At 35.3% G+C, this 14734-nt stretch overlaps 1 protein-coding gene across 1 annotated transcript in view; it reads left to right on the top strand.

The window, feature by feature from the left end:
* The window catches only part of CCDC39 (coiled-coil domain containing 39), a 56254-nt gene that overhangs the window by 18945 nt on the left and 22575 nt on the right, over positions 1 to 14734 (top strand). Inside the window, exons 8-13 of the mRNA XM_047787112.1 lie at positions 907 to 1010; positions 1336 to 1468; positions 5235 to 5429; positions 6339 to 6503; positions 8462 to 8599; positions 10938 to 11146. Coding sequence (XP_047643068.1) covers positions 907 to 1010; positions 1336 to 1468; positions 5235 to 5429; positions 6339 to 6503; positions 8462 to 8599; positions 10938 to 11146 — 944 coding nt within the window. The remainder of the gene's footprint in view (positions 1 to 906; positions 1011 to 1335; positions 1469 to 5234; positions 5430 to 6338; positions 6504 to 8461; positions 8600 to 10937; positions 11147 to 14734) is intronic.

The following is a 14734-nucleotide window of genomic DNA, read 5'->3' as shown; positions in this document are numbered from 1 at the left end:
ACTACTCCATTGTATGTACATACCACATTTTGCTTATCCATTCATCTGTCAGTGTCCTTGGATTGCTTCCATATTTTAGCTATTGTGCATAATGCTGCTGTGAACATGGGTGTACAATTATCTCAGAATTGCTGGATCCTATGGTACTTATATTTTTAAATTTTGAGAAACTGCTGTACCATTTTCCACAGTGCCTATACCATTTTACATTCCTATCAGCAGTGCACAAGGGTTTCTTCACATCCTCATCAACACTTGTTATTTTGGGATTTTTTTTCAATGGTAGCTATACTAATGGGTGTGAGGTGGTATTTCATTGCAGTTTTGATTTGTGTTTCCCTAATGATTAATGATGTTGAGCATCTTTTCATGTGCTTATTTGCCTTTTGTATTTCTTACTTAGAGAAATATCTATTCCATTTCTTTGTCCATTTTTGAGTCAGGCTTTTTGTTGTTTTTTTGAGTTTTAAAGGTTTTCTGTATATTCTGAATATTAATCCCTTATCAGATATATAATTTGCAGATATTTTCTCCCATTCTATGGGTTGCCTTTATGCTCTGTTGATAGTGTTTTCATTGTACAAAACTTTTTAATTTAATGAAGTCCAGTGTGTCTATTTCTTCTTTTGTTTCCTATGCCTTTGGTGTTATAGCCGAGAAATCATTGCCAAATACAGTGTTGTGAAGCTTTTGCTTTTTGTACTTCATATATGTAGGTCTCTATATGGTAGTATCTTAAAAGTCATTTAAAATTAAATATCAGATAAAAAATAAAAATTGTTAAATATGTATTACAGAAACATGATTACTATGTTTGTGGGTGTAACATAAGTTAGAAATTAATGTGTTGAGAATAGAACTCTCAGAAATGAAATATATAATTTCTGTCTATTAACTAATAAATAGCTGGATTCTTTAAAAGCCACTGTGAATAGAAGTTCCAGTGATTTAGAAGCTCTGAGGAAAAATATTTCCAAAATAAAGAAGGATATTAATGAAGAAACAACAAGGTAAAAAAAATATATTTAAATATATTTATATTTTTTAACTATTTCTAGAAATATTATTGAATATTTGGTTTTTTGTTTAAACAACTGTAAAATTATAGTTAGTGAATTATTAAACTTAAAAAAGTTTCCTGGGTTTTTTGGTACAAAGACTTAGGAGAAATATTTTTATGATTTATTAAATATATATTGGCAATAAAAAAATATATGGCAAAAGAAACTTTCAAGTTATGTGAAAAAAAATCTTAGGATTAAACTGATCCTTGTTTGTTTGCATTAAATACATTTTATACATGTTTTCTATTTTTTCCTTATAAATTTTCTATAGGTTACACAAAATTAAAAATCATAATCAGATTGTAGGAAAAAAATTAAAGCAGATAACTGAGAAAACTATGTCTGTAGAAGAGAAAGCTACCAACTTGGAAGACATGCTAAAGGAGGAAGAAAGAGGTGTAAAGGTAAAGTTTAGTTTCAGTTTTTTAAAAATCACAGCAAATTTAGCAATAGTGAACTAATTAGACTCTTGGGATCAGAAGAGTATGAGGTCTTTTGAGGCTCTAATTTCTGGTGAGATCACTTTTGTAATCAGATTATTGAGTTGTTAGACCTCTTTTTACCTAATTCTCCATTTGCTTCACTTTCAGCATTTAACTTTGATGTCTTCTTTTAAAGGTAGCCCCTCTATCTTTGGCTGCCCAGTGCCTTCTGTGTCCCTGTCCCTGTGTGCCATCCATGTACAGATTCTCATATTGCAGATGTACCTTGAAAAGCGCCCTTAGTTTACAACTGATTCCACCTGATCATCTTTTTTGTTTGTGATCAATTACTCCCAGTGGTCTTCATTCATTACATGTGTTTCTTCAACATCTGCTATCTTTTTAACCTCTTACAGTCTGGCACCTTTTATTGATAAATGGGCTTTTAAATCTTAGCACTTTACTAACTTTACTGATGTCCCCCTTCTACCTTAATCTCTTTGGTATTCTGGTAACGTTAAAACCAATTTTTGAGGCCCAAAGGCTGATTCACCATTTCCTCTTTGAAAACTTCAAAGTGACTTGTGTCACCTATCAGTATAGACACTACTTTTTTTTTGATGAGGGAAGAAGAGGGGCAGCTGAAGGTGCTGGTAAAATCCCCCCTTGGCTGAGGCTTATTATCAAGGGTGGTTTCACTTATATTTGGATAGAATCCAGATTCCTCAGTGTGCTGCTCTATGTTTAAAATTCCTGAGTAATGGAGACATGCAACAATCTTGACATGAGTGGTATTTTAGTCCAAATTGTGCAACATAATTAAAAAAAAAAAGTTGTGTCTCTTTACCCCCCCCCCCCCCCCCCCCCCCGCCTAAGAGCATGATTTTCTGTACCACATGAAATGGGGAAGTATTAGAACTTACTAAAAATCTATGAAGACTATGAAGTTTATATGGAATAGACCTTCTGAAGACAGAATTAAAAACTAGTGATATTTTTTAAGAAATCAGCTGAATTAGCAAATAGTAAGATTGGCAGCATGTGTACTGATTGTGCTCTAGCAGGTTTGTGTTTCTAATCTTGGTTTTTGTAGTTGTTGGAGTTTTTTTTTTTTTTTTTTTGGTTTGGAAAAATTACAAGCCTATGTGTTTTGGAGATGAGCTGTGTTATTCACCAGCAATCACTGACTTTATTATTTAGTTATTTATTATTAAAGTATAGTTGATTTACAATGTTCTGTCAATTTCTGCTGTACAGCAAACTGACCCAGGCATATATATTATATATATGTATACACACACACACACACACACACACACATTCCCTTTCTTATCTTTCATCATGTTCTATCCTAAAAGACTGAATATAGTTCACTGTGCTATACAGTAGGATCTCATTGCTTATCCATTCTAAATGTAATAGTTTGCATCTGCTAACCCCAAACTCCCCATCTATCCTACTCCTTTCTCCCTTCCCCTCGGCAACCACAAGTCTGTTCTGTTCTCTATGTCTGTGAGTCTGTTTCTGTCATGTTGGTAGGTTCATTTGTGCCATATTTTAGATTCCACATATAAGTGATATCATATGGTATTTGTCATTTTCTTTCTGACTTACATCACTTAGTTTGATAATCGCTAGTTGCATCCATATTGCTGCAAATGGCATTGGTTTGTTCTTTTTTATGGCTATTCCATTGTGTGTATGTACCACACCTTCTTCATCCATTCATCTATCAATGGATATTTCTGTTGTTTCCATGTCTTGCTATTGTGAATAGTGCTGCTATGAACATAAGGATGCATGTATCTTTTTGAATTATAGTTTTGTCTGTCTGGATATATGCTCAGGAGTGGGTTTGCTGAATCATATGGTAGTTCTGTTTTAGTTTTCTGAGGAATCTCCAGACTGTTTTCCATAGTGCTTGAACAAATTTATATTCCCCCCAATGGTGTAGGAGGGTTCTCTTTTCTCTACATATTCTCCAACATTTGTTATTAGATTTATTAATGATGGCCATTCTGACTGGTATGAGGTAGTACCGCATTGTGGTTTAGTCTTGCATTTCTCTAATAATTAGTGATGTTGACGCCAAGCACTGATTTTATTTTTTTATTTTAATTTTAATTTTTTTATTTTTTTGTCTTTTTGCCTTTTCTATGGCTGCTTCCCGTGGCATATGGAGATTCCCAGGCTAGGGGTCCAATCAGAGCTGTAGCCGCTGGTCTACGTCAGAGCCACAGCAACACGGGATCTGAGCCGTGTCTGCAACCTACACCACAGCTCACGGCAACACCGGATCTTTAACCCACTGAGCAAGGCCAGGGATCGAACCTGCAACCTCATGGTTCCTAGTCAGATTCGTTAACCACTACGCCATGACGGGAACTCCACCAAGCACTGATTTTAAAATTCTGACTGGCAGTCTTTGTCTATTATATGAAAAATAGTATGTTTTATAAACTTATATCAGATTATATTTCTTCATTTGTGAAAATTTAAATGTGCCAAAGACTTCTTTTGTTTCATATTGAGGTTCATTGTTTTCCAAAGGGAAATATGCTTATCTGGGTATACTTATCTGCCTTCTTATCTGGTATATGAGAGCACAGAGAGAAATTATTTCAACGTTTTAAACTGAGAGCTTTCATTAGATCTTGGCATGGGGATCTATTTGAAGCTTGAATACATCGATGTGAGACCCTGAGGTCAAGACAGACTTGCCTCCTGAGAAAGGAGCAGTGGGATACGGGTACTGGTTTGTTTCCTGGAGGGGTGCATGTGCAGGGAAGTCAGCTGCAGGCAAGGTGTGAATAAGGAATAGTGCCAGTAGTACGTTGGGGCTAGCCCTTACCAGCTCGTAAGAATTGATAAATTTTCTGGAATTTATAAGTCAGCTGCTAAACATAGCTACTATTAAGAATTCAGCTATATTTTATTATTCAATTATATTTTATTTATAATTAAATAAATTATATTAAAAACAAAAGTAATTATTCAGCACATATCCCTTCCAAATTATTTTACCTTTTACTGTTATCTACCCTTTTAAGTTACTTAAGATTACTAATGTTTGTTATATGTGTATAGTAGATATACTGCATAATGGTTTGCTACTGCATATTTCTTATCAGCTCTGCATTTAGAGGAATCATGTTAGTAGCTTGAAATTTGCCATAGTGGGAATATAAATAATCATAGGAATCAGCCTCTTCCCCTAACCTCATATCCACTAGAAGGCTGGTATTTAAACATTTTTCTGCTCACCACTGGATAGTGCCCAAAAGAAGATGGGAGATTGAGTGATATGATTTCTTCTTTTAACACCCTTAAGACTTTAATAAACTTTGTGAACTCATAAGCTGTGTGTTTTTAGTATATTTTATGTTCTTTCTTTAGCATTCTCAAGACTTTAGTAAACTTTGTGAACTTACAAGCTGTGTGTCTTTAGTATAGTTTATGTTCTAAGGAAAGCAGTGGAATAGCTGAGTTCTAAGGCTAAGGTGACATGGGATAGAATTAAGATGACAGATCAAGGTGTATGACACAGGAGTAGAAAATGACTATTCTAGTCTACTAGACTAGTGTAGACTACAAGTGATGTTGGGAATTTGTTGAAATTGTGAGAAGGGCTATATATTCTCAAGGGCTAAAATGCAGGTTAATTTATGAGCCCCTAAATTATAATTTTCATGCAATAAAATACTTCAAGGCATTATATTTCATTAATCACTGTAGTTCTTATTATCAGGAAGTAGAAGTTCAGCTGAACATATTGAAAGATGTGCTATTTAAGAAAGTTCGGGAATTACAGACTGAGACAATGAAAGAAAAAGCCATTGTATCTGAAATCGAAGGAACCCGTTCTTCTCTAAAGCACCTCAACCATCAGTTACATAAACTGGACTTTGAAACCTTGAAGCAGCAAGAAATTATGTACAGTCAGGTAGATGTTACTCTTATGAATATATTCCATATTGATTTGCTATAATTGTGGCGGTCAAGATAACTCTGCAGAGTCCTAAGAAAATAAAAATTTCTAAGAACTCTTGGTGGGGATAGACAGATGCTGAAGATGAGGTGTCATGTTAGGTCAGTAGCAGGGTGAGGGAGCCTTGAAAACAATTTCTTTTTCTTGATCTGAAATAAGCAGGTAAGAAGATAAATAGCCCTAGTTCACGGTTTAAAGGGACCTGGAGCAGTTAGAGCTGGAGTAAAACAAAACAGGGAGTGGGATATCTGACACCTAGAAAAACTGTATGTTGATTCTTAATTGTATAACATCAACTTCCCCACTTCCAGCCCTGGACCAATAGATTAGAAGTATTTTTAAAGTTTTTCCTTATTTATTCTATATAATATTCTGTCTCATATTAGTTTCGTAATGTCCTCCCTCTCTACATCTTAATTTCCCCATCTAATATATTCTTAGTTTCTCAAAATTACAAATGCTAAAGTACAATTTTAAAAATAATTCATTAGAAGTTCATCATATTTGAGCCTTTCATGGCCAACAATTTGTGACTCTTTTTTTTTTTTTGCACCCTTTAGAAAAGTACCCTCAAAAATCCATGTCCATGTAAACCCATCATAGTAGTATGATAAATACCTACTGCTTTGTTGTATTTTCAGAAAATTAGTTCTGTGTCACTGCCACGTGCCCTGGTTGTGGAAGAATAGTTTGCTATTTCATTCCTTAGAGTAAGATGGATTTTATTCTATAAATTAGGATTAAAGTGATTTTAATAAGTGATGACATCAGGCCAAACATAAGAAAATATTTACAGAGTTTTTGCACTTATAGAAATGGTTTTAACGGTTTCTTTTTACTAACTTATTTTTAAAACTGTAATAGGATTTTTACATTCAACAAGTGGAACGCCGAATGTCACGGTTAAAAGGAGAAATTAATTCAGAAGAAAGACAAGCCCTTGAAGCAAAAACCGTTGAACTTAAAAAGACATTGGAAGAGAAAAAATCTACACTCAGCCTTTTGGAAGTACAGATCAAGAAGCTTCATGTAACTTAGCCAAAATACTTTTCATATTTCAGATATCCTAATCATTAGTCATTTTGTTTTAAATCAACATGTTCCCAAGACTTGACTTTGGATAAGACGATTGCTAGGCTACCCACATATATAACAAGTTTTTGGACTAATGTTCTTATTTCTAGACTGACTATGAGAATGTAACATTACCATTGATTATGCACTTACTATATGCTTTTAGTGTTTTATTTCATTTAATCCTTACAGATGTGTTGAGAGGAAGGTATTATTACTTGTTTTACAGATTAAGTAAGTTGTCCATGATTACATAGGTACTATACAGAGAGGTAGGATTTGATCCCTGGTCCATGTGACTTAAAAATATTATTAAAAAACTGATAAATCCAGGTTTTCTATTATGTATCTACCATAACAACTTGATTGTTTTTTTTAATCTCTGAAATGGCATTTAAGAGAAGCTGCTCCTTTATGGGTCATCTATTGTTATTCACATGTTTACTTATTTAAAATATTTCAGATGACTCAAATTTGTTAATGAAGTAAAAATGTTCTCCATCTTCAGGTATTTTAATATGTTTATGGTAATATAAAACCTCTGTTAGGGGAGCCTTGTAATATAAAAGCTATGTTAAAGTTTAACTGGAAAGTAAGAGGGAAGGAGTGAGAGCATGGATCTGAATGAGAAGAGAACTCTAAAGGGTTTAAATGTTAAACATCTGGAAAGGCTAGTGATGAGTGTCCTCTAGTGGTAATAAGAAGAATTGCTTGAATTCCTTAAGGGCTACAAAGGTGAAAGGAAGTTGTCTTTAAATTAAAAAAAAAAATTTTTTTTTACATGACAAAATATTGATTTGGTATAGTCTGTAGCATGATTAAGTTTTTAAAAATCTGTTTCTTTGGTTTAATGGGAAAGAGTACATGTCTTTGCCCAAGTTTGGAATCAGAACTGGTTTTGAATGTCAATGTTATATCACTACTGCTATTTTAACTTTTCTGACTCCTAATTTACTCACTTTTAAGTGGAAAACAATATTTAATATTATTTAGGGCATTTGGGAGAATTAGAAGCAATGTATATCTTAACAGTGCTTTTAGTAGGTATTCAATAAATGGTATTATTTTAATTATATACTCTTACATTCCATAGTGGGAATATTAACACTATGGAATGGGCTGAGGGTGACATTTGTATCTAAATATGTTTTTTGACCCTAGCCTGAATTGTACTTGTTTTACTGTATGGGGATGGGTCTAGTGTTCCCCTTTTAACTACCCTGGGGTTCTGTCCATTGTATATACTAGGCTAGTGCTAATGCCTATCCCAACTCTGGTTTTGACAGAGATAAAAAAATTAATGGAAATACAAGTGAATTTTTAAAGATACTGAAGCTAATTAACTGTCTAATGAAGGTTTTTTTCTTTTTCAGTAGTAGCATTAGGTTATAAAGTCAATCTGCATTCCTTTCCCCTTGCAACTTCATCTCTTATTTTGCATGATAGAAATGTATTTCTTCTGGTTGAAAATTACCTTAAATTAAAATTTTCATTCTAAAAGTTAATTTTATGAAATCTTATCTTTATGTAAAAAAATTCTTATTGTCTTGCTGCAATTTTAGGTCCTTATACTTCAGAGAAATATAGGCAATGAGAAAGGCAGCAGAGGGAGGAAAAAGGGGAGAGAGGAAGAGAGAAAGAGAGAAATCAGTTCGAATTCTAGCCATACATAATATTTCCTAGAATTATTGAACTCAAACAAAACCCAAACATCAATAGATAATAAAAATGAATATGTTTCTATGTGAATGTCCATGTATATTACTTTAGAGACATAAGAGCATAAAGGGTGAGATTAAAAAATCTGATCATTATAAATATTTAATGGAGCATATAATTTAATGTCATACATATTTAGTAGTATGCATTTAATATTTTTATTTAAAATATGTATTTATGTATCCTTTTTACAGAATGATCTTTATTTTATTAAGAAGTCAAATAGTAAAAATTGTGATGAAAAGCAGTCTCTCATGACCAAAATAAATGAACTAAACCTTTTCAATGACAGATCAGAGAAAGAACTTAATAAAGTCAAAGCTTTGAAACAGGTACAATAGAATCCTATATATATGTAATATAAAAACCACATGTTTTCCTGCTAATTGTAGGTAAACTTTAAAATACAAATTATAAAGAATAAATCGCTATAACTGTACACAAGATAAGCAGTTACAGTATATTTTTTTCTTTCAGTCCTTTTAAGAAAATTGGCTTTAGGGAGTTCCTGTTGTGGCTCAGCAGCTTAAGAACCTGACTAGTATCCATGAGGATGCGGGTTAAATCCCTGGCCTTGCTCAGTCGGTTAAGGATCATTCGTCATTGCAAGCTACAGTGTAGGTCACAGATATGGCTCAGATCTGGCATTGCTGTGGCTGTGGTGTAGGCCTGCAGATGCAGCTTTGATTGACTGCTAGCCTGGGAACTTCCATATGTCACGGGTGTAGCCCTAAAAAGACAAAGCAACACAACAAAAGAATATTGGCTTTATATACTGGATTCCAAAATTTAAATATATATTGTACATGATTCCTATTTTTAATGGCTTCCTACAGCACATTGCATGAAGTCACCATTATTTATTTAACCATCTCCTATTTTTTGGGATGTGTTTGTTTCCATTGTTTGGCTATTTGAAATAGCACTAACGTGTACTATGCACATATTTTGTTACACATTTATTCTTGTAGTTCCTTAGGATAAATTTCTAGTTGTATAATTATGTTTCAAAAAGAATTATTTTTAGTGTCTTGAAACTATTTTCAGGCCAAATTGCCATCTAGAGGGTTCAATGAATACTCCCACCAATAATGTGCACTTGGATTGCATCCCTGTCCTGGAAATTTCCATATGCCGCAAGTATGGCCATATAAAAAAATTGGTGACATTTTAAAACATTTTATGTTTAAACATAAAATTTTAAATATCTATGTTTCAATTAAAATGTTTAAAGCATTTTAACAATTATGTTCCATAATTTTTCTTTTGGATTTTTTGTTCATTTTCTTGGTCCATGTTTCCATTAGGAAGTTTATATTTTTAAATTGCTTTGCAAAAGATCTTCATATGCAAAATTATTAACTCTCATAAATACTATGTCCATTGTCCTTATTTTTTATTTTATTATTTTTTAAAATTAAATTTAATTTTTTTAGGGCCAGAACCTGTGGCATACGGAAGCTCCCAGACTAGGGGTCAAATTGTAGCTGCAGCTACCAGCCTACACCATAGTCACAGCAACACTGGATCTGAGTGGCATCTGTTACCAACACCACAGCTTGCGGCAACACTAGATCCTTAACCCACTGAGCGAGGCCAGGGATCAAACCTGCATCCTCATGGATACTAGTCGGGTTGTAACTTGCTGAGCCACAACGGATTTCCCACGTCCATTGTCTTTAAATTTCTATTCAGTTTTTTTGACATAAAAACGCTTTTTAAACATCAAATAATTGTTTTCCCCGTGTGTTTTTTACGCTTAGATACTTCTTCATCACATTAAAAATCAAAACATTTACTATTTCTAGTGGCTGCATTGGTTTCATCTCTTACATTAGGTTTTTTCATTCCTCTGGAATTTATTTTTGGTACCTATGAGATGTGGGGATCTAATCTTTTTTCCAACTGAAAAGCTTTGTTTTGAAATAGTAAAATCTCATATTCTGGATTTTTTTTTCCTGGGCTTTCTGTTCTGAAAATTGATCTATGGGTGTGCTCTTATGTCAGTACTCTACTCAAGATTGAATTGTTTTAAAATAAAAATTTAGGGAGTTCCATTGTGGCTCAGTGAAAATGAATCTGACCAGGATCCATGAGGACACAGGTTTGATCCCTGACCTCAGTCAGTGGGTTAAGGATCCGGTGCTGCCATGAGCTGTGGTATAAGGTTGCAGACGCAGCTCGGATCTGGCATTGCTGTGGTTGTGGCATAGGCCAGCGACCACAGCTTTGATTTGACCCCTAGCCTGGGAATCTCCACATGCCTCAGGTGCAGCCCTAAAAAGACAAAAAAGTTATTTACACATTATTTCATAAGATTTAGTTCAGAATATAAAAAAGCTCATCCATAGGCCTGTATATATTTTCTGGATTTTGTAACTTTCAATTTTAGGAATAACTTCTTCCTTTTGTTTTTTAGTAATACTTGTATTTAAAATGAATTATAATAAAAGACTTGGAATAGCCGTAAACCTCTTTCTTAAAAAGAAAAGAAAACCCGAGTGTGACTGGGAATAACATAAATTTAATCCTAATTAATATCTTGGTCAATGGTCAAATTAGAAAGAATTATATTTTCAAGTTTGAATTTTGTAGCAATAAAAAAGAAACATTTTGATTTGGGTATACAAATTATTATTTCAATATTTGACGATTTTGTTATGTTGATAGGATTTGATGATAGAAGACAATCTTTTAAAACTTGAAGTTAAACGTGCTCGAGAAATGCTCCACAGTAAGGCAAAAGAGGTTCTTTCTTTGGAAAAAAGAAAACAACAATTACACACAGCTATGGAAGAACGGACTGAAGAAATTAAGGTTCACAAAACAATGCTTGCATCACAAATAAGATACGTTGATCAAGAACGGCAAAACGTAAGGTAATAGCGTTTTAAAATACTTTATCGAATTTTGAAAATGTTAGGGTAATGTCGGAAGAACTGACTGCTCCCTCTACCACGTTGGATGTCCATCTTTTTCTTTTTCACTTGAAAAGCCTTTTAATATAGTACACAAGTCATATTTTAGCCACAAAGCCATGCTTTTCTCTCTCTCTCCCCTTAGGCTAACTCCTCATTCTTTAGATTTACCCTTTTACTTTAAGATCATTAATCCTCTTGGAATTGATTTTTGTGTACGGTTTGTGGTAAGGGTCCAATAACATGCTTTCCATTATGGATACACAGCAGCTGCATTTACTGAAGCAATTTTCCCCTAGAGATTTTGCATATGTTTTGTAAGATTTTTCCTGGCTGCAGGCTATTTTCGTAAAGATTGCTGTCAATGTTATTTCCTTTTAAAACATTTCATTTTCAGTTCATTGCTGGTAACTAGAAATACAGTTGATTTCTCTATATTAAGTATCTAAAACCCTTGCTTAAACTTTTATTAATTCTAGCAATTGATCTGTAGATTTTACTTTCTAGGTATTTCATTGACATTATTTGCAAATAACAGTTTCGTCTCTTCTTTTTCAATCTTTTCAATTTCTATTGTTCTTGCTCTATCGCCCTTATTATCTAACTAACCTCCAGTTCAAAGTTGAATAGCAGTGGTGATTGCAGGTACCCTTGTCTTGCAGGTGCCTGATCTCAAAGGGAAAGTTTTCATTGTTTTATCATTAAGTATTAAGTTTACTGTGGTGTTTTTGATATTCTCTTTACAATATTAAGGGAGCTGCCATCTATTTTCATTCTTTGCTAAGAGGTTGTTTTAATTTGTTTAATCAGGAATGAGTGTTGACTTTTATTATATGCTCTTTTGCATTCATTGATATGATGTATCTTCTTTAATCTGTTAATATAATTGAACATATTGATTGCTTTTTTAATCTTTTTATGGCCATGCCTGTAACATGTGGAAGTTCCTGGGCTAGGGGTCAAATTGGAGCTGCAGCTGCAAGCCTACACCACAGCCATGGCAACACCAGATCTGAGCTGCATCTGCAATCTATGCTGTAGGTTGCAGCAACGCTAGATACTTAACCCACTGAATGAGGCCAGGGATTGAACCCATATCCTCCTCATGGAAAGTATGTCAGGTTCTAAACCCAGTGAGCCAAAACAGAACTCTTTTTTAATTGTACAGTTGCATTATTTAATTATAATTATCATAAATTCTTTGATGGAGAGGAAATCAGAATCAGTTCTAAGAAGACTTCAGCATTCCAAGAATGATGTCAAATGACCCCCTTCATGGTGGATTATGCACTTATTTACTATGAGATTCCTTGTTTGTGTATCAATTGCAGATTTTTGGTTTGCAGTTATTTTGAAGTTTTGATATGAGTCAATATGTACATGAGATTGTTTTAAGTTGTTGTTCTCTTAATTGCAAGTTCATCTCCAGTGTCCTGCGTTTGTACCCATCTCTTCTCATGATTCCTGATTTTGGTGGCATAATTGTGTATGGATGATTTCGTATCTTTACTGTATATATACCTTTACTGGTGAGCCTTGTCATTTGTGGTGTTTTTATTTCCTGCTGCTGTCTTTTCTTTTCTGCCTAGAGAAGTTCCTTTAGTATTTGTTGTAAGGCTGGTTTAGTGTTGCTGAATTCTCTCAGCTTTTGCTTATCTGTGAAGGTTTTGATTTCTCCTTCAAATCTAAATGAGAGCCTTGCTGGGTAGATTAATCTTGTTGGAGGTTTTTTCCTTTCATCACGTTAAGTATATCATGCCACTCCCTTCTGGCCTGCAGAGTTTCTGCTGAAAAATCTGCTGATAACCTTATTGGGGTTCCCTTGTATGTTGCTTGTTTCTTTTCCCTAGCTGCTTTCAAGATTTTCTCTTTGTCTTTAATTTCGGTCAGTTTGATTAATATGTGTCTCGGTGTATTCCCCTTTGGGTTTATTTTATATGGAACTCGTTGTGTTTCCTGGATTTGAGTGAGTGGTTCCTTTCCCATGTTAGGGAAGTTTTCGGCTATTATCTCTTGGAATATTTTTTCTGTCCCCTTCTCTCTCTCTTCTCCTTCTGGTACCCCTATAATATGGATGTTGTTGCATTTCATGTTGTCCCAGAGTTCTCTGAGACTCTCTTCATTTTTTTTTGTCTTTTTTTAGCTATTTCTTGGGCCGCTCCCACGGCATATGGAGGTTCCCAGGCTAGGGGTCTAATCAGAGCTGTAGCCACCGGCCTATGCCAGAGCCACAGCAATGCGGGATCCGAGCTGAGTCTGCAACCTACACCACAGCTCACAGCAACGCCGGATTGTTAACCCACTGAGCAAGGGCAGGGACCGAACCCGCAACCTCATGGTTCCTAGTTGGATTCGTTAACCACTGCGCCATGACGGGAACTCCCTTCATTTGTTTTCAATCTTTTTTCTCTCTTCTGTTCTGTCTCTGTAATTTCCACTAATCTGTCCTCCACCTCGCTTACTCATTCTTCTGCCTCCTGTATTCTGCTGTTAGCTGCCCCTAGTGAATTTATTTCAGTTATTGTATTTTGCATCTCTTCTTGCTTAAGTTTTATATCTTGTATCTCTTTGCTCAGTGTTTCCTGTAAGTTATCCATCCTTGCCTCCAGTTTATTTCCAATGTCTTGCATCATCTTCAGCATCAACAATCTAAAGTCTTTTTCCTGGAGGCTGAGAATCTCCTCATCACTTATCTGATTTTCTGGGGTTTTTCCTTTCTCCCTCATCTGAGTTATAGTTCTCTGTCTTTTCATTTTTATAGGTTTTTGGTGTGGTGACCTTTTTACAGATAATAGGGTTGTAGCCTCTCTTACTTCTGGTGTCTGACACCCTTGTGGCTGCACTCAGTATGGGGGCTTGATGTAGGCTTCCTGATGGGAGGGGCTGATGCCTGCCCACTTGTAGGTGGAACTGATTCTAATCCCTCTGGTGGGTGGGGCTTAGTGCCTGAGGGGTCTTTAGGCAGCCAGTTTACTGAGGGGCAGGGCTGTGATCCCACCTGGATTGTTGTTTGCCCTGGGGCTTCTCAGCACTGTCTTACAGGTGGGGCCAGATTTTCCCAAAATGGCCACCTCCAGAGAAAGGCAGCTGCTGAATATTCCCGAGAACTTTGCTTCCAATATCCTTTCCTCACAACAAGCCACATTCACCTGTTTTCCCAGGATGTCCTCCAAGAACTGCAGTCAGGTTTGACCCAGATTCCCTTGGAGACTTCACTCTGCCCTGGGACCCAGTGCACATGAAAGTCCGTGTGCGCCTTTTAAGAATGGGGTCTCCTTTCCCCTAGTCCCGTGGAGCTCCTGCGCACAAGCCCCACTGGCCTTCAATGCCAGATGCTCCAGGGGCTCTTTCTCACAGTGTCAGATCCCCGCATGTGAGGGTTTGATGGGCTCAGAACTCTCACTCCTGTAGGTGAGTCTGTGAACCAGTTAGTTTTCAGTCTGTGGAGCTTCCCACCTGAGAGGTATGTTTATATCATGAAATCGCCCCTCCTACCTCTTGATGTGGCCTCCTCTTTTTCTTCTGGAGTAGGGTATCTTTTTTAAGGTT

Source organism: Phacochoerus africanus, chromosome 1, assembly GCF_016906955.1.
Source record: "Phacochoerus africanus isolate WHEZ1 chromosome 1, ROS_Pafr_v1, whole genome shotgun sequence".
Taxonomy (NCBI): Eukaryota; Metazoa; Chordata; class Mammalia; order Artiodactyla; family Suidae; genus Phacochoerus; species Phacochoerus africanus.
This window is presented reverse-complemented; position numbering and strand designations above follow the sequence as displayed.